The sequence below is a fragment of the Odocoileus virginianus genome, chromosome 19 (assembly GCF_023699985.2).
Source record: "Odocoileus virginianus isolate 20LAN1187 ecotype Illinois chromosome 19, Ovbor_1.2, whole genome shotgun sequence".
Lineage (NCBI taxonomy): Eukaryota > Metazoa > Chordata > Mammalia > Artiodactyla > Cervidae > Odocoileus > Odocoileus virginianus.
In genome coordinates, this window is record NC_069692.1 from 28179514 (window position 1) to 28199451 (window position 19938).

Consider the following 19938-nt stretch of genomic DNA (forward strand, 5'->3'; position numbering starts at 1 on the left):
CCTTGAGTTTTAGAGCAGCTTTCTCTCAGCGCAGAATCATGGTTCTCCAGCCTGGGGCTGGTGCTTTGTGTAGAAGAGCCCATATTAAAGACCATTTTGAGCTGGGTGGGCCCTTAGGTCTGGATGGACTCTGACAATAATGCATTTTTTGTGTGCCACTCCAAATATAGTAAGTTGTCAATTTCCTAAAGTTTTCTCCTATCAAAACGGTTTGCCTTTGCATAGATGTCTGATTCAGCCGTCAATTGAGCTTATACATTTATTCACGCTTCATTTCTAATAGTGAGATGTGAATTATTATGAAGCCCAGGTTTTATAGTGTTACAGTATTATTATAGTATTATAAACTTTCTGACTGCTTAGTTATAAACAGGTTAAACTTGGATACAACTCATCTATTGTAGAAACTGTCACTTCTTCTGCCAGGGTCTCCTGACCTCCTGAGGCTACCTCTGGCTTTTCTTTCAAACCATTATTGTCAATAAACTTACTCAGTGCCACCCACTTTCCAATTTTTTTTTTTTAAAAATATTGTATAATTTCAACATTTAGCAAAGTTCTTGAGTTGACAAGGGTAGTAGGTCTTGGAAATTTGTCAAAAACAAAATGAATAAGCTAGTACCTGGGTATCTATGGCTTGGTTAGATAGTGCCTGGGTATCTCTAGCTTGATTATCTCTGGCTTGGTTAGATAGTGCCTGGGTATCTCTGGCTTGGTTAGACAATAGTGCCTGGGTATCTCTGGCTTGATTAGACAATAGTGCCTGGGTATCTCTGGCTTGATTAGACAATAGTGCCTGGGTATCTCTAGCTTGATTAGACAATAGTGCCTGGGTATTTCTGGCTTGGTTAGATAGTGCCTGGGTATCTCTAGCTTGTGTCTCTAGCTTGGTTTCTTTATATCTGATATTTGGGTACCAGTGGCTGCTGAGAAGCCGGGAGCCTTGGCTTGGGGTGAGTGCCCTTTCTTGGCAGCATGTGATCTGAGCAGTGGTATAGTGTGTTCACTGAGAGCAGATTCAAGAACTGGCTCTGCCACTTCCCAGCTGCACGGTGTTCGTCACCTTTTGAACCTCTCTAAGACTCAGTCTCCCCATCCAGAAAGTTGGGCTGAAAGAGAACCTTCTCCATTGGAACATGAGTTCTAAGTGAGTTAATACTTGCTTGGTACAGAGTGCCATGTGAGTATTACTGTTGTTTATTGAGGGAAAGTATGGTTTTGCTGATATATTTTTTAATCTTTTTTCCTGGTTTATTGAGATATAGTGAGGTACAGCACTGTGTAAGTTTACGGTGTACAGCATGATTATCTGATCTGCATGTGTCATGAAGTGATCACCAGGACAAGTTTAGTTGACATCCATCAACTCATTCAGATAGCAAAAGAAAGAAGAAAAAAAATTTTTTTCCTTGGGTAGAGAATTCAGGATTTTATTCTCTTTTAACAACTTTTATATCTCTTAAAGCAGTGTCAGTTATAGTCATGTTGTACATTGCATGCCTAGTACTTAGCAATCTTATAACTGGAAGTTTGTGCCTTTTGACCACCTTCATTCAGTTCCCACTTGCCTTATCTCCTTCCTGCCTCTAGTAACGTCAAATCTGATTTTCCTGTGAGTTTCTGGATTTTGGTTTTGTTTTACATTAGTCCACATATGAGTGAGATCATGCAGTGTTCATCTTTCTACGTTAGCCTTAATGTCCTCAAGTTCCATCCATGTTATCACAAATGGCAGAATTTCCTACTTTTTTTATGACTGAGTTATACTCGTCTATATGTATTCCACATTTTCTTTATTCATTCATGTCAGTGGACACTTCCGTTGTTTTCATGCTGTGACTATTGTTTAAAAATGCTGCTGTCAACATGGGAGTCAGTTGTCTCCTCAGCATAATGTTTTTGTCTCTTTAGGATACAGTCGCCGGAGTGAAATTGCTAAATCTTGCTGGTAATATTAATGGATGATACTCCATGTGGAAAATTTTATATCTGACATGCTTTGTTCATTTAAACTTTCTCTCCAGGCTTTCGTGGAGGCCCAGAACAAGATTACCGTGCCATTTCTTGAGCAGTGTCCTATTAGAGGTTTATACAAAGAGAGAATGACTGAATTGTATGACTATCCCAAGTATAGCTGCCACTTCAAGAAAGGGAAAAGGTATATGAACTTGCTTTCATTTCATTGTCTTTTTGCTTTTCTAATCTAATACTCTCAAATTTTACAGTACAAATTCCAAATAACTTACCGGTTTATAAACTTTATAAATATTATAAAATCAATTCATTTCTATGCTTGACTATGAAAATAGTATTTCTTTGGTCTGTTGTCCACATTCTTAAAAGAAGGACTAAGAAACTTGGCAGAAATGTGTCCTAGGATGAAACTAGACTATAGGAAGTAATTGTTGTCTTGTGGTTAGTAATTGGTGAGATAGCATGATTCGTAGACAGCAGTGGAGATTTATTTGCCTCTAAAATTAATCCTCTTTGGCTTATACTACATGAAAAGACTTTATTAGATGCATTTCTTCCATCCAAGAATGGCAGTAGGCCAAGAGGGAGCACCCATTAATTCACCTCTCTCGTTCCTCTCCCTCTGACACTCACTTAAAACATAGCCTCTTGTTCGCCTTTTAAGTCTTTTTGGAACCACTGCCACAGATTTACTTTAGAAATTATTAGACTCCCCCGACACAGGGATCAGCAAAGTATGCTCTGCATGCCAAGCCTCGCCCACCTCCTATTTTGCAAATGAAGTTTAAATGGCACACAGCCATGGCCATTTGCTTGTGTGTTATTCATGGCTGCTTTTGTACCACAACTGCAGGATAGAGTCTGTATGGTGCCCAAAGCCTAAATAATTTGCAGTCGTGCTCATTACAGAAAAGGTTTGCCCGCCCCTTGCCCTAGGAGCATGACTAAGGAAGGGAACTGGTACATTTTAGCAAATCTGCTGTCTGTTCCATTGAAAAGAAAAAGTTACTGCTTTACTGAATATCAGTTTTCATTTTAGCATATAAAGCAGACTTTATTTAGCTGATGTGCAGATTCACAGTGAATTATTTTAGTACCTAAAGCAATTCAAGTAACAAATTCTAGGGACAGGGAGCTGGCGGGACCTTCCACTCAAGTTCCCTGGCACAGCCTGTGTGCAATTGTACCTTTCTATGTTGTTTATCCTTTTGTCTTTATGTGTTTGGTTTTACTCCACAACTAAGTAAAGACCATCTCTGTCCCCCAGGTATTTCTATTTTTATAATACAGGTTTGCAGAACCAACGAGTGTTATATGTACAGGATTCTTTAGAGGGTGAAGCCAGAGTGTTCCTCGACCCCAACATACTCTCCGATGATGGCACAGTGGCACTCCGAGGTAAGGGCTCCATAGCCAGGCCCGCGGGAGTCCTGGGGCCCACACTGACAGCTCTGATGTGGGTGCAGTCATCCCACCTTTGAGAGACCAGACAGAGTGTGAACCATATTGTAGAACAGACGCACATGCAGTGTCAGGAAAGCTGATTTCGGCACAGTATATTTAGAACACATGAGTGGTCACACCTTCCAACAGCATGAAGCAGAACTAGAGAATAATTCACACTGGACCTAAATTAGCTTCTAGGGCTTCTGGGATCTTGAAGTATCATCACCACTTCGTATAGCATCCTGAGACCTATCTGTATTTGGAAAAAAATTAATTCAAGAAATTTAAGTTGTACAGAGAATGTTTTAACTGTACATGTAAAACAGGAAAGAATATGAAGTCTACTTCCTTGACAAGAAAAAATGATGAGTTTTAAAATTTAGTTGATTGTTATGATGTTAGGATTAAAAGTATAAAACATAGTCTTGTAGAAATTAGACAGCTTGATGCTTTGTCCCCTGAGGATGCAAGTTTAAAAACTGAATAAATAAGTTTTGCTATATGCAAAGATCTGTATTCAGTTGCTCTATGTCTCCTAAGTAACTTCCCCCAAGATAACCTCCAGAGTCAATAAGATTACCCCAGCTTTGTGCCATAAACACCCAACTTTAGGGTAAGAATATTGTCTATACACTGTATCTATGGTTTAAAAATTGTACACTCTGAGAATCATCACTGACTGGTATTCTTTAGTCGAGTTGGCTCAGCATATACTATTTTTGAAAAAGCACAAATGTAGACTCAGCCCTACAAAATTGAGCACTTGAAACTCTGAAGTCCTGTAATCGATTAGATGGAGTTAAAGAGCCCTGTTTCAGCAGATGTGTGCAAAGACCCCTTTATAAAGTCAGTCAGTCATTTAGTGCTTCCTCCTCCTCTCCCCCACTAGGCTGTATATGTAAATGATGATCCTTAGTCTAATTAGTACTGAGAGTAATCATAATCAGTATTGGAAATAAGATGCCAGCAAATTTATTGTGAGTATTGTTTGTTGAATTTGATCTTGGAGTTGTGAAAGAATTTAATACACTGATACTGTGCAGTAATACACTCTAAATAGAAACTCACTTCATTTTAACCAAAGTCTATCTTGCAACTCACCCAGAAGGACTTCATTATGACAGGGTCTTGTTTTTCACTTAAATAATACATTCCAAAAGTTTTTTTCTGTAATGTTTGTCATGTACAGTCCCTGATGAATAACATGGCAAATTAGACATGGAACTTGGTCTCAGTCTTTGAGTTTTCTGAAGACCGTACTATTGGAGAAAGAAATGGCAACCCACTCCAGTATTCTTGCCTGGAGAATTCCATGGACAGAGGGGACCTGGCAAGTACAGTTCATGGAGTTGCAAAGACTTGGACACGACTGAGCGACTAACACAACAACAGACATTCAGATTCTTTTCATACTGTATGATTTTTTTTTAAATATACATTTTAAAGTAAAAAATTTTATTTGCGTTTTCCCTGAAATTTTTTAAATTATATATAACTTATGCAGACTAAAAAAATGAATATTTACTCCATCACTTTCTTGACCCTTTTCTGTATTTATATACATATGAGCCTGGATGCTTTATAGGAATTATAAGTGATTAATAAATAGGTTTTATGAAATTTTAACTTTATTTTTCACTCATAGAAGTTCCTCTCAAAATAGTAGGAAACTTCTGAAAATAGTTTGTTTTCTTAGGATGATTTTCAGCCTCCAGTGAAGGTTAGCAGACATCATAAGAGGATATCTCTGGTGCCTGGTGCCAAATATTACACATTCTTTATGATCATAAAAGCCAACCTAAACATAAATATTTGTCAAGAAACATTCCACAGTGGTTAGGACATTCTGTCTGTGACGGCCCCAGAGAGTGGGACGTAGTGCATTAGTCCATCAGTGGTGTTGCTTTCCTTATTTTTCACTGTCACTTTTGGACTATACACTGCATGAGTCTTTATTGCAAACCCTCAGGCTTCGTTTACCTGGGCTTTTGGTTGTCAGCTGGTGTAGATGTTAATCCTTGCATGCTAGCAATTCTCAGAAAATGAGATAGTAAGGAGTGATTTCAAGTAGTTTGGAATCCATTCCAAAAATTAGATAATGGCTCCAGTTTAGTTCTGTTACATTCAGGCATTACTCTAGAGCAGTTTCCTTCCTCCCTTTCCCCTCCCTCTGAATAGAAATAAAATATGCTGAAATTTCAGATGAGCTCTGCTTTTAAATGAGCTACTTATTGAATTATAGAAATTTTTAAATGGAAGCATCCCAGTGACCATATAATTCAGTATGTCATTTTACAGATGAAGAGACTAAGACCTGGAAAGGTTAGGGAATTTGTCCAAGGTCATAAGACAAATTCCTGCAAGTCCTGGGTGAGCCCCAAGAGTTCTCATTACCAGTTGCCTGCTCCTCCTGTTGCCGCTTTCCGCCTCCATGTGTGACAGAGAAACCCTTGTCAGCGTGGTGGACAGTGGGCAAGGCTGGGAGTTGTGTTCCCGTGTTCACTGACAATTTCTCCTGTGTCCCTTAGGCTATGCATTCAGTGAGGATGGTGAATATTTTGCCTATGGTCTGAGTGCCAGCGGCTCCGACTGGGTGACCATCAAGTTCATGAAAGTCGATGGTGCCAAAGAGCTTCCAGATGTGCTTGAAAGAGTCAAGTTCAGTTGTATGGCCTGGACCCATGACGGGAAGGGGATGTTCTACAACGCATACCCGCAGCAGGATGGGAAAAGTGATGGTAGGTTGAGACTTCAGATGAAGCACCTTTTTCATGAAATGAAGTGTGTTGCCACATGACTTAGAGAAGAAGCTAGACCCTACATAGAGGTTGCTTGGTCTAGAACCATGTTTCCTTGAAGGACGTTGTGTCCGTTACTGTTGTTGTGTAACACATCCTGCCAAAACTTCGTGGTCCACAATAATGACCATTTATTTTTGCTCGTGAGTCTGCAAATTGGCCAGGCAGTTCTGGGTGTAGCTGAATTCTGTCGTGTACCTGTGAGTAGCTGCCAGTCAGTCAAACATGTCCGGGGCCTCCGTGGAGCTGCATGTGGCCTCTCACCCTCTAGCAGGCCAGCCCGGGCTTTTGTGCACAACAGGTCTCCAAGAGAGGGCCAAAAGGCACAACCTCCTTGCTGCCTGGGCTTACTCCTGGAACATCAGTTAACTGCTTTCTTTTGGCCGAAGCAAGTCACAGGGCCATTCAAAGGTGGGAAACAAATACAGGGAACTGTGAAAAATTGGAGCCATTTTTTATTGCAGTGTCTGTTCTTCACAGATGTAGTCTCTCTCCCAAGAGGGTCATGGAGAAAATGGATTTTTTTTTTCTAATAAAACCGACTTATTTAATGAGTGATGATAAAGTTTTGCAGTAATCACATCTCTTCCTCTCCTCAGAAGTTGCAGGTCATCTGTTGGTCACATTTGTCTTGACACTTTTGTCCTTGTTAACTTCCGGGACACGTGGTCTCCTCTTCAGTTGCACAGAGATCTTGTTGTGTGCAACTGGTCCCCTTTTTTCCCTTCACCTCTCACCTTCTTAGGTAGGAAGGACCCTATAGCTTGAACCTTGCTGGTACAAACTGTCAGCATCATCTTCTTGATGCTATTCCTTATTTCCATGTGGTGTAAAGCATTTTCATGTTGTCTTGCTTGGTCTTTACAGGTGGGTTTTACCATCTCTTTGCTGAAGATTTGGAGCTGGGGTGCAGGGTCTCAGTTACTTTTGCAGTGCGTGGAGCTAGCAGGAAGCAAGGCTAGTCCAGTACTTTTCTCCTGCACGTTCTGTCCCCTTGCCGTGAATTGCTGTATCGTTGGGGATACACTTTCTTTTCTCTCTTCCCCTCAGTTGAATTGGGAGTGATCTATTATGCTTTTCATCTTTTTCAGCTACCGTTAGCTTTTGCTGCCTTTGATTAGATTACTGTAGTACTTTTTTCTTGGTTCAACCAATGAACTACAGGAGGAACTAAGAGTAGGCTTTTTATTCAAGGATGCTCTCTGTGCTCTGTGTACTGAATAGCTGCCTGTTTTAAGAGTACTGCTGAGTTAGAAAATGTTGGTTGTTTCCAAGTCCCAGGAGACCAAAGAAGTTTATCACTGGCTGTTTCTTGTTAGAGGACAGTGTTATTAAGTTAACTTCTGAAAAAGCATGAAAATTATTATTTAACCTCAACGTCCATTGGCAGGAATAGTTATAATTAGTAACCATGGTTGATTTAAGAAAACCAGCATCTCCCAGCTGTAATTTTGCTGTTCTCTTGTCTGCAAGACCTCAACAGCCTCTTAGGTTGTGTGGTAGAGGACTTAATGAGTGAGGCTAAGCAATTCTGGTCCTGTATTTCTTACCAATGTTCCTAGAAAGCCCATGGAGAATCACCAAGTACTGTAAAACTTTTTTTTTTTTATGTGATGATATCTTTTCCTTTTTTCCTTCAACATTGTATCAACCTCCAAAATCAGCAAATATGTGTGATTATTTCCAGGGTGATAATCAACTGATACTTAACCCTCTGTTTTTTTTTAAACAGACTTAATCTTTTTTTAAATTATTATTATTCAGTATTTTCATGCATTATAAAAATAATAACTGCCGGGGTCCAGCCTCGGCAGGATCCAGGAGATACCCTCAGGATGAACGGCGTCGGTGAGAGAGAGAGAGAGAAGACACGTGAGACCATCCTTGATAGGGCCAAGTCTGTGAGGGAGAGAGAGAGAAAGACAGAGAGAGAGTGACCAGACGGGGGGTGCATCAGAGTCTGGCAACGCTTTATTTTTTACCGTGGCTTTTATACCCTAAGTTAGTACATTTCTAAGGGGAAGATAGTTTAACATTACATCAGCTTGTTCTTTACGAAACGAGGGTGTTTTCTGCATACTTCTTTGTTTATGAGGGTCTTGTACATTATCTTCTGGCCTGGGGGCCTATTAACATTTTATGCAAGTCAGGTGAATGTAAACCTATTTTCTGTTTCTGTGGTGACCTTAACTGAAAGGTAGCAGTCTCATAGGGCAACAGTGCGGAGTAGAAGTATAACCTTGTTAACACAAAAATTAATCCTTCTGCAGAAGCTGTCAGTTCGTTTATCTAAGAAGTTTACCCCACACTGACTCTGCGACTTTGGTGAGGCAGCTTCTGCCTAGCACTCCTGGCTGACAATTAACAACCATCTCATTGTTACCACATTAGGGCTAAGTTCCTATTTCTCTAGATCTTTAACTATATTAACTATGGTTTCTATAACACAACCTTAGCACATTAAAAGCAAAAACACAGCAAGCAAAACACAGCAAGCAAACCACCCAATAACCACCTTTAGAATAATTTTTCTTATGTTTTCTAATACGACTCCTTCACCCCTCAAAAAGGCTCTATGTCTATTAGGGCTTTTATATAATCAGGTTCTTTATGCTATTTTCTGATTAGGATATTATAAGCAATCATGCATATTAGTACCAAGTGCATAAATGCATTTGGCTAACAAACTACCAGCAAAGGAGTTTAAATTAAAACACTCCTTTCACCCTGGATAATCTCATAAAATACCACCACCTGGGAAACTTACTGATTAAAGTTCTAAATTGATTCTTATTTGGGAAGAGATCGGGGAAGGCCTTCTGCCTGTGTCACAGAAATTAGGGAGTAGTCTATTGAAGCAGGCATCAGAAAGACAGCATCATCTTTAAGGTGAGCGCCGGGGGCAGCTTTTCGGAACCCCTGAAAACCTGATCTGCCTTGCCTGTCAGGCTTTCTCCTCGTGACCTTGTCATGTGTAGGGCCTCATGTGTTGGCTCCCGGCAAATAACCATCATAAGTTGTTGCCGTCTTTCACCATACAAAGTTATTACAAATTGTTGACTAAATTCTCTCTGCTCTACATTGTATTCTTGTGACATTTATTTTGGAATGGGAAGTTTACACCTTTAATCCTGTTTACCTATATTGCCCGTCTTCCCACCGCTCTCCCCTCTGGCAACCACCAGTTTCTTTGTAGCTATGAGTAGACTTCATCTCTTAGAGCAGATTTAGATTTACGGCAGAATTGAGTAGAAGGTACCAAGATTTCCCATATGCCCTCTGTTCCTTATTCATGCACAGCCTCCCCCATTATCAACATCCCCACCAGAGGCTGCCATAGACAAGCCTACATGGACATATCATAATCACCCCAAATCCATAGTTGACGTCAGAGTTCACTCTCAGGGTCATACCTTCCATTGGTTTGGGCAAATGTATGATATGAATCCAGCATTGCAGCATTTTCACTGCCTAATAATCCTCTGTGTTCCACCTGTGCATCCTTCCCTACTCTGCCAGCCCCTGGCAACCACTGATGTTTTTACTGTCTCTATAACTTTGCCTTTTCCAGAGTGTCATATACTTGGAATCATATAGTATATAGCCTTTCAGATTGACTTCTTTCACTTACTAATGTGTATTTAAATTTTCCCCATATGTTTTTATGGCTTGACAGCTCAATTCTTTTTAGCACTGAATAACATTCCATTGTCTAGATGGACTGTAGTTTGTTTATCCATTCACCTCTGAAGGACATCTGGGTTGCTTCCAAGTTTTGGCATTTACGAATAAAGTTGCTGTTAACCCCTGTGTACAGATTTTTGTGTTGATTTAAGTTTTCAACCCATTTGGGTAAATAGCAGCAAGCATAGTTTCTGCATCTTTTATGTTTAGTTTTGTAAGAAACCGCCAGACTATGTCCTGAAGTGGCTGTACCATTACATTTCCACCAGCAATGAATGAGAATTCCTGTTATTACACATCTTGGCCAGCATTTGGTGGTATGAGTTTTCCGGGTTTTGGCCATTCTAATAGGTACATCTTAGCGTCTCATTGTTTTAATTCGCAGTTCCATGACCCATACTGCAGAGCATCTTTTCAAGTGCTTATTTTCCATCTCTGTATCTTCTTTGGGAGGCTAAGGTCTGTTAAGGTCTTTGGCCCTTTTTAAAACTTGTTTTCTTATTTTGGTCTTTGTTTTCCTATTGCTGAGTTTTAAAATTCTTTGTATGTTTTGGATAATAGTCCTTTATCAAGATGTGTCTTTTGCAAATATTTTCTCCCAATCAGTGGTTTGTCTTTTCATTCTCTTGATGGTGTCTTTTGTGAAGCAGAAGGTTTTAATTTTAATGAAGTCTGGCTTTTCAGTATTTCTTTCATGCTTTTGGTGTTGTATCTAAAAAGTCATCACCAGACCCAAGGTCATCTAGGTTTTCTTCTGCATTCTTTTAGAAGTTTTGGAGGAGTTTTTTGTGTTTTTTTTTTCTTTTCATTTATTTATATAAGTTGGGGGCTAATTACTTTACAGTATTGTAGTGGTTTTTGCCATACATTGATATGAATCAACCATGGATTTACATGTGTTTTCTTTTTTTTTGACCACACAGCATATGGGATCTTAGTCCCCCAGCCAGGGATCAAACCCCATGCCCACTGCAGTGGAAGCATGGAGTCTTAACCACTAGGCCACCAGGGAAGTCTCTCTTATGGGAGTTTCTTGATTGCATTTACATTTTAAAGTCTGTGATCCATTTTGGGTTAATTTTTGCAAAGTGTGTAAGGTCTCTGTCTTGATTCGTTTTTTGCATGGGGATGCCCAGTTTTACAGCACCATTTGTTGAAGAGACTGTCTCTTCTTCATCGTATTGCCTTTGTTCCTTTATCAAAGATCCGTTGATTTTTTTTATGTGGGTCTCTCTACTCTGTTCTCTTGACCTGTTTGTTCTTTTGCTAATACCACACCATCTTGATTCCTTATAATGAATCTTGAAGTTGGCTAGTGAAAGTTCTCCAACTTTGTGCTCTTTGAATATTGTGTTGGCTCTTCTGGGTCTTTTGCCTTTCCACATAAACTTTAGGATCAATTTGTCCACATCTACAAAATAACTTGCTAAGATTCTGATTGGGATTGCATTGAATCTGTAGATCAAGTTGAAAAGAATTGACATCTTGACAATACTGAGTGTTTTCCATAAGATATTGAGTATATCTTTCCATTTATTTATTCTTTAATTTCTTTCATCAGTTTTGTAATTTTTGATCTATGGATCTTATACATATTTTCTTAGATTTATACCTAAGCATTCCATTTTGGGAACTGCTAATGTAAATGGTATTGTGTTTTTAATTTCAAATTCCACATTTTCATTGCTAGTATATGGAAAAGTGATTAACTTTTGTATATTAACTTTGTATTGTGTAATCCTGTAACCAGATACTTAGCTTTTTAGATCCTTTTAGCATTGTCTAGTATGGGAGGAATAGATTTTCTTAAAATTGTCAGCTGCATTTCAGTGTACATTTTTAACCCCTTCAGGCACAGAAACATCCACCAATCTCCACCAAAAGCTCTGCTACCATGTGTTGGGGACTGATCAGTCAGAAGATATTTTGTGTGCTGAGTTTCCTGATGAGCCTAAGTGGATGGGTGGAGCTGAGGTATTGTACTACCGTGAAATTTTACCCACAAATAGCATCTGTCATGGATTGTGTATATAAATATTCTCTTTACATGGTGATCTTTATGGATAGTGGACATCCATTTGAAGTTGAATATTCTTTTGTTGAAAATATTAGGCCTCAAGTGTATTCTTAATAGCAAAGGTGATAAATCTTTTAAAGGTAATCTCAACATAAAAATCTTAGTACTAAAAGTAATGCATGTTTATGGTAAAAATGTAAAAGTACAAAAATAATGCAGAGTAGAACATGAATATTTCAAAACTTGGATCCCAATCTCAGAGGTGAAGCAAGTTTTCGTCCAAAAGTTTCTTTTTACACAAGTGAGAGTGAGGGCAAAGAGTGTGTTTGCTTTTCTTTTTTATACAACTGTGCTCTTCATGCTTCAGGTTTACTTGTTTTTGCATTCAAATATGTGTCTTTTGGATATTTATGCATCTCATAGATGGTTCATACCTTCCTGGTCTTGATAAGAAAGAGCCTCTGTTGAAGTGATACATCTTTGTAGTTACTCTCCCAGATTTTATTCTGCATCTTGAGAATCAGCTGTTAAAAAAAACTTAGAAATGCTTAGAGTGAGAATTAGGCTTTTGTTAGCTCTTTTATATATATATATATATATATATATATATATTATATATATATATATGAAATATGTATTTTTTAAGATATAGAAGCATTCTGAATGTTTTCATATAGGAGGCTATCATCCCATGCTTAGTGGGAGTGAGCAATTCACTAGAAACTTTTTAGTCCATTGAGCCTCTTATGTCTTCTCTGGGATATAGTTAGAGCTTTGGTATGAAAGGGGCATTTTAGATGTGAACTTCTGAACATGGGTCTGATTCACTGGGGTATAGAATAGGAACCCATGGTATTTTAGTCCTCATTCATTAATCCACTTTATTCCACATTGTCCTTTTATTTATTTTGTTTGCCAGACTTTAACACAGTGTGCTTACAGTGAATTTACAGGACTTATATATTATTAACCTGAAATTATGCCCTTTGTTCATGCTTTGTCTTTCCCACCTCACTTCCCATCCTACAAGCTTTTCTTGTCTAGTTACTGTTGTCATTTTTCTCACATACTTGTTTCTATGGTTTTTCTGATTCTTTGTAGATTATCATACTAAGTTTTCATCTTGGTCCAGCTTCTCCTCATACCTAAGACTTCTGCATTCTGCAGATAGTAGGTGTTTATTTATAAAATAATATACATTTGTGTCTTCATTTGAGTGAAACAATTAGGAAGGTAAATATACTACCCCAGAAAATGTCATGTTAGTTCATGTGTTTCTTTTCACCTTTTGTGGGGAGAGATGTTGATGGAGAAACATTATAGCAGATGTATTTTAATAAAGTTGAAATTATTTTATTGATACAGTGAAGTACAACTAAAAGTAAGTTCCAGAATACTGATCTTAACATATTAGTCTGAAAGAAAACAATCTGCACTGTAGAATATACATGTAACTTGTTGCTCACATCTGTTTACTAGCATTTAATTGAAGCAGCTAATTTTTTTTGTTTTTGTTTTTAAAAATCCTGGTAAAATATAGTTAACATAAAATTTATCAGTTTAATCATCAACTAAATTTGTCAGCTTAATCATTTATAGAGTACAGTTGCACTAAGTATGTTCGCATTATTGCACAACCGTTACCCCTCTCTGTCTCTAGAACTTTTTCATCTTGTGAAACTGACGCTCTGTACACATTAAGTGATAACTCTCCATCCCCTCTTCCGCCCAGGCCCTGGTAACCACCATTTTATTTTCTGTCTCTATGTATTTGACCGCTCGAGATACCTCATGCAAATGTCATTATATAGAATTTATCCATTTGTGATGGAGACCTGGGATCAATCCTTGGGTTGGGAAGATCTCCTGGAGGAGAGCATGGCAACCCACTCCAGTGTTCTTGTCTGTGGAATCCCCATGGACAGAGGAGCCTGGCAGGCTATAGTTCATGGGGTCGCAAAGAGTCAGACCTGACTGAAGCAACTGAGCACAAACTTGGCGTAAGATCTTCAAGGTTTATTTCCATGTTATAGCATGTGTCAGAGTTTCCATCATTTTAAAAATTGAATAATATTCGATTGTGTACATGTACTATGTTTATTCAATCATCTGTAAGTACACTTGGGGTGTTTCCACAGCACGATTGTGAATAATGCTGCTATTAGTAGCCAGTTTTAAAAAATACAGTCAAGATATATCTTATTTGCATTTAACATATATATATATTCAATTCTGTGGCTAGGTAACTAAAAAGAAAAGCAAATTTAAATAGTTTGGGTGATCCTTCTACCATTCACTCAGTAGATATTCACTCTGTGTAGTTCATCTAGTATACTCTTTACCATACCCTTTAGAGGGCAGTGATCATTTCGTTGCATAGTCAAAATAAAATACTTGCGAGGATGATTAGCTTGCAAGTCCATGGTTGGAATTGCCTGCTGGGTATGTTAGACCCACAGCCTGTATCTTCTTAATCAACATGCATTCTGCCTCCCTTGACAAAAGGTAAGAGGTCATGTGAAAACAGCAGGAATGACCATTTAAAGAATGGTAGTAAATGGAGAACTGCATCTGTATTGCACAGAAGCAATAAATGAAGTTGTTAAATAGAAAAACAGAAATTCATAGGATGTGTCCAGCGAGTCCTGAGGAGCTTTATGCTGAATCAGCGCCCTGATGAGCAGATTGTGCAGAGACAATCGTAAGCAAACCAGTAGGCTTAGTAGACACAAACCACGTGTAGATTTCATTAAGCTGTATTCCAGCTGCTTGAGGGATTTTCTTAGATGTCACCGTTTCGGTGGCCGGAGTGAGTTGGGTGAGTTGGCTGGAGTGAGCCCTCTCCTGCTGAGAGGACCTTCTGGCTACATGAAAGAATACCTTCATCCCTTAAACACAGAGGCTATAGTTCTGAGCCTACAGAAGCCTCAGGTCTACCCTGAATTGATGATTCAGTTCCAGGTAGAAAAATCTAGGTTGTGCCAAAAGTGTCAATGTGGGAGTTTCTTGTACCTGTCAATGAAGTGTGATAAATCCCAAGACAGTGCAAGAAACAGGTACAGTACAGGCGGGCTGGACCAGAAGTACCTTGCCTGGCGCAGAGATTGCTCAGGGCCTTCACTGCAAGTGAAGCAGTTTCCTAACAACAACCCCCACCCCCTGCTTTAAAAAAAAATTTTTTTTGGCTGCACTTTGTGGCATCTTGTAGTATCCTGAGCAGGGATTGAGCCTGTACCCCCTGCGGTGGAAGCATGGGGTCTTAACCACAGGGCCACCAGGAAGTCTTCTAACTGTTTATTTAGTGACCTGCGCCTTAGAGGAAAGCTGTAGTCCCACTCATAACCACACTCCAAATGCACGTGCTGTGGTTGTTACTTTCATTTTCCAGTGGGGCCTTTTGTGTTAGTTACTCAGTCATGTCCGACTCTTTGTGACCCCATGGACTATAGCCCGCCAGACTCCTTTGTCCATGGAATTCTTCAGCCCAGAACACTGGAGTGAGTTGCCATTCCCTTCTCCAGGGGATCTTCCGGAACCAGAGATCGAACCTCAGTCTCCTGCATTACAGGTAGATTCTTTACCATCTGAGCCCCTGGGAATTGTCATTTTGAATCAAGTATTTTGTGAATACACTTAACAGCATCTCCCATTGGAGAATTCATCACTCTAATGACAGGAGTAGACTGGAGCAGAAATCAGGAGATTTTAATTTTAGTCCTGTCTATGTGGCCTTGGGCAAGTCACATCAACTCTCCAAGTGTGTTTCTTGAGCTTCCTCAGGGTCCTTTTTCAGTCTATGGGTGGAGAGTTTATTACAGCGTCTCAGAGTCCCCTGGAGCCTTGGGCTTTGTGGGTGTGGTTGGAGGTACATGTGGGCAGGTGGCCATCTGAGTGCATGGTGTTTGAATTTCTTTGCTGAGCCACCCACCTCCCTGTCGGCTGCTGCATTCCAGGTCCTCTGAAGACTTCTCTTTATATCCTAGATGCCATCTCATGACTTATCTCCTTCCTTCACAGAGACCTCCTCTGCTTTCCTGCGTGGATAGGTCCTTCTTGCCTTGAGCTGCCCGTTAAGGTACCATCACGAAGCATCATTGGTTTTCCCTCTGTTGCCCAGGACAGCATCCCTCCCCAGGACAGTGTCTGCCACTTGGCAGAGCCCATAGCTTTCTGGACACTTTGCGGTGTTGGAACTGCTACTAAAGGTCTGTGCGTGTGTGCTAAGTCACTTCCGTTGTGTCCGACTTTGAGACCCTATGAACTGTAGCCCGCTAGGCTCCTCTGTCCATGGGATTCTCCAAGGAAGAATACTGGAGTGAGTTGCCATGCCCTCCTCCAGGGAATCTTGCCAGCCCAGGGACTGAACCCGTGTCTCCTGAGGCTCCTGCATTGCAGGTGGATTCTTTACTGCTGAGCCTCTAGGAAAGCCCTGCTAAAGGGTCACTGCAGCTCAAAACAAAATGTCAGGTCTCCAGTTTACATACTGCCTGCCTCTCCCCAGCTTAGGTTTCAGGAGCACGTGGGGGACTAACAGGTAGAGTAGGTACTATTTGTCCCCTCTTCTTGATTATATTTTTTCCCCATAACAAAGACTTGGAGATGAGTAGTCATAGTGGCTTTGTTCATGATAGCCCCAAACTGGACACACCCAAGTATCCATTAACAAGTGCATGAGTGAATAAACTGTAGTACATCTATATAATGGAATGCTAGTCATCAATAAAAAGGAATGACTATTTTTTAAAATTTTATTTTATTGAAGTATTGCTGTATTACTTTCTCATATACAGTGAAGTAATTTAGTTATATGTATATCTAATAGTTTGCATATGCTAGTCTCAAACTTCCAATCTGTTTTTCCTCCCCCACCTTCACCCTCCTTGACACGCACAAGTCTATGTTCTATAAGTCTGTTTCTGTTTTGTAGAAAAGTTCATCTGTGTCATGTTTTAGATCCCACATATAAATGACATCATGCGTTATTTATCTTTCTCTTTTGACTTCACATGATAATTTCAAGGTTGCTGCAATTGGCATTATTTCTTCCTTTTTTATGGTTGAGTATATTCCATTGTATATAAACACCACATCTTCTTTTACCTGTTGATCTATCAGACATTTAGGTTGCTTCCATGCCCTGGCTAGTGTAAATAGTGTTGCTGTGAACACTGGGGTGTGTGTATCTTTTTGAATTACAGTTTTGTGTGGATATATGGCCAGGATGGGATTGCTGGACCATATGGCAGTTCTGTTTTTAGTTTAGTTTTTTTTTTTTTTTTTTTTTGAGGAACTTTCATACTGTTTTCCATAGTGGGTATGCCACTGTGGAGATGAACTATTGATCTACTTAACAACAGGGATGACTCTCAGAATAATTATGCTCCGTGAAAGAAGCTAGAAAAGAGTACACAGTGTTTGATTCCATTTATATAACACTCTAGAAAATGCAAATTGGTCTATAATGGGACAAAACCGGTCAGTGGTTGCTTGGGAATTGGAGGATGGGAACAGGAAGGAGGAGGTATGAAGGGGCAGGAAGAAAGTGGGCGATGGTCAGCCTGAAACATAGCTTTAGTTTTACTAGGGGCAGGAGAGTGTTCATTTTGAGCAATGACAGGATTGCCTGTTATCTCCCCTTGCCATTCATGGTGCTTTAGATTCTCCAGTGGGCAGCAGGGAGGAGCTGGAGAAGGGAAGGGAACTTTTGCTCATCTGGAGCTGTTTGTCCCTGTCTCCCGGTGGCGCTCAGTCTTGACTGGTGCCTGGGCACCAGCTCTCCCCCTTTTGCAGTGAGATCCCCTCGATTCTGGGAACCTCTGGACTTTGGAACCACACATTCCCTCGTGTGGACCTTAAATTCTGGCTGACCTTGGCCATCATCCTCCCTTCCCCCAAACCTTCTCCTCTCAGCAGGAGTCCCTTGAGGTTCCTGCCTCTCTGCCACCCCTGCTTTCCATCCTTTTTCAGCAGCGACCTTTCCAGGCGCCTGGAGCTACCCACCAGCTGTCCTCCGGTACCTCTTGTCCCGGGGGAGCCCGCGTCCACCGGTCGTGCCGTCCCGGATGTGCAGGCAGTGTTCAGCACTGCCCTCCTCACCTGCCAGCCCAGGCCTTCTACCCTTGGCCCCTCCACACCTCCAGCTGCTGGGATCACAGAAGAGCGGCTGCCTTGTGCCTCCTGGGTGTGACGTGGAGGGACAGTGATGTCAGTTATTATGTAAGGTAGACCGTGAGGTTTCTGTTGGAGGGCAGGGTTGTGGGAGGGTAAAAAAGGCCATGTTTTAGAAGATTCTTTTGGACACCCTCCACTCCACCACCCCACGCCACCCCAAATCTGTTTTAAGGTGATTTGTAGAGCATTAAAAACACATGCACACAAAGGAAGCATTTTGAGACACTTTTACCAGCAGAGGGTGCTCTGGAGTATAGATTCTGAAAACACATCACATCCCTTTCAGTTCAGTTCAGTCGCTCAGTCGTGTCCGACTCTTTGTGACCCCATGAATCGCAGCACGCCAGGCCTCCTTGTCTATCACCAACTCCCGGAATTTACTCAAACTCATGCCCATCGAGTCGGTGATGCCATCCAGCCATCTCATCCTCTGTCGGCCCCTTTTCCTCCTGCCCCCAATCCCTCCCAGCATCAGGGTCTTTTCCAAGGAGTCAGCTCTTCGCATGAGGTGGCCAAAGTACTGGTGTTTCAGGGACTAAAGAGAAAATGCCCAGCGTCTTTGTAAGATCCAGCTGAATCCTACACTGAGGACCTAATTCCGTTGTACCTAATTCTTGGGGGAAGTTAGGCGTGGGGGAGGTTTGCTTTTTAACAAAGGTAATCCCCTGGGCTTTCCTGGTGGCCCAGTGGTAAAGAATCCTACCAAGCAGGAGATATGGGTTCGATCCCTGGGTTGGGAAGATCTTCTGGAGAAGGAAATGTCTACCCACTCTAGTATTCTTGCCTGGAGAATTCTATGGACAGAGGGGCCTGGTGGGCTACAGTCTGTGGGGTCACAAAGAGTCGGACATGACTGAGCCACTAAACAACAAATACTGATCTTAGTATTTATCATGTGTCTGCATGAACCATCTTCACATATTCACTGTGGTCCCTGGTAATTAAGATATGCATATACAGCTGGCCCTTGGACAATGTGGGGGTTAAGGATCCTAATAACTTAATCAGCCCTTTATATATGTGATTCCTCCCTGTCCACTATTTATATCTGCAGATTCAACCAATTCCGGGCTTTGTCTCTCTGTAGTAGTTACTGTTGAAAAAAATCTGTGTGTAAGTAGAATCATCTTACTCAAGGGTCAGCTGTGTTTGTGTACACATTTGTATACGTTACACATATGCCAACGTGTAAAATCATTACCTAATGCTTAACTCTTTGTGGGCGCTCAGAATGTACATTTCTGTCCTCCCCCTTCCTCTGTTGAGGTTCATGCACATAAAGATCCTGTGAACGCTGGTGTGCCTGGCGTAGCCCTATAGGGCAAGCACAGTCAATTCCTATGTTCCTCAGGAACCTCTGCCTCACCTGCCCCTTTCTTGTTGGATAGTTTTGGGCTTGAGCATTAACTGTTCCGTGGCTCTCTTCCTGGTCAACACAGTTCACGTGTTTGCTCCCCAAATACCTGGAAGCCCTTACCCTGGGCCCACCACTGGTCCAGGGTCAGGTGGTACCTAGGAGCAGAGATGGGCAGGCTCTGGCCCTGATGGAGGATGTTTTGTCTGTAGTAAACTACACTAAATGAACATTTTTAAGTTTACAGAGAGGCTTGGGGTGGGGGGTGACCCATGACAGACTTCCCCCCATGTTCAGCTTGTGTGTCATTTTAAGGACACCCTAGTCCTCTTGACCTTAACTTTGGTGCTTGAACCTGAGGCTGCCGGCACATGTGTTGGTTGGTGACCCTTCACCCCCTTGTGCTGTCCCAGGGGGTGCATTTGCACTGGCTCCTGAAGGTGGGTTCCGTCTGTTCATCTCAGGAGAAGCGGTCCTGGGGGGTCCTCCTGATC

The 19938-nt window shown here is 41.0% G+C and overlaps 1 protein-coding gene across 2 annotated transcripts in view; it reads left to right on the forward strand.

The window, feature by feature from the left end:
- Positions 1–19938, forward strand: part of PREP (prolyl endopeptidase) — a 134897-nt gene that overhangs the window by 23605 nt on the left and 91354 nt on the right. For both annotated transcript variants that reach the window (XM_070450039.1, XM_070450038.1), the window contains exons 3-6: positions 2025–2158; positions 3242–3372; positions 5949–6158; positions 11755–11876. In XM_070450039.1, coding sequence (XP_070306140.1) covers positions 2025–2158; positions 3242–3372; positions 5949–6158; positions 11755–11876 — 597 coding nt within the window. The remainder of the gene's footprint in view (positions 1–2024; positions 2159–3241; positions 3373–5948; positions 6159–11754; positions 11877–19938) is intronic.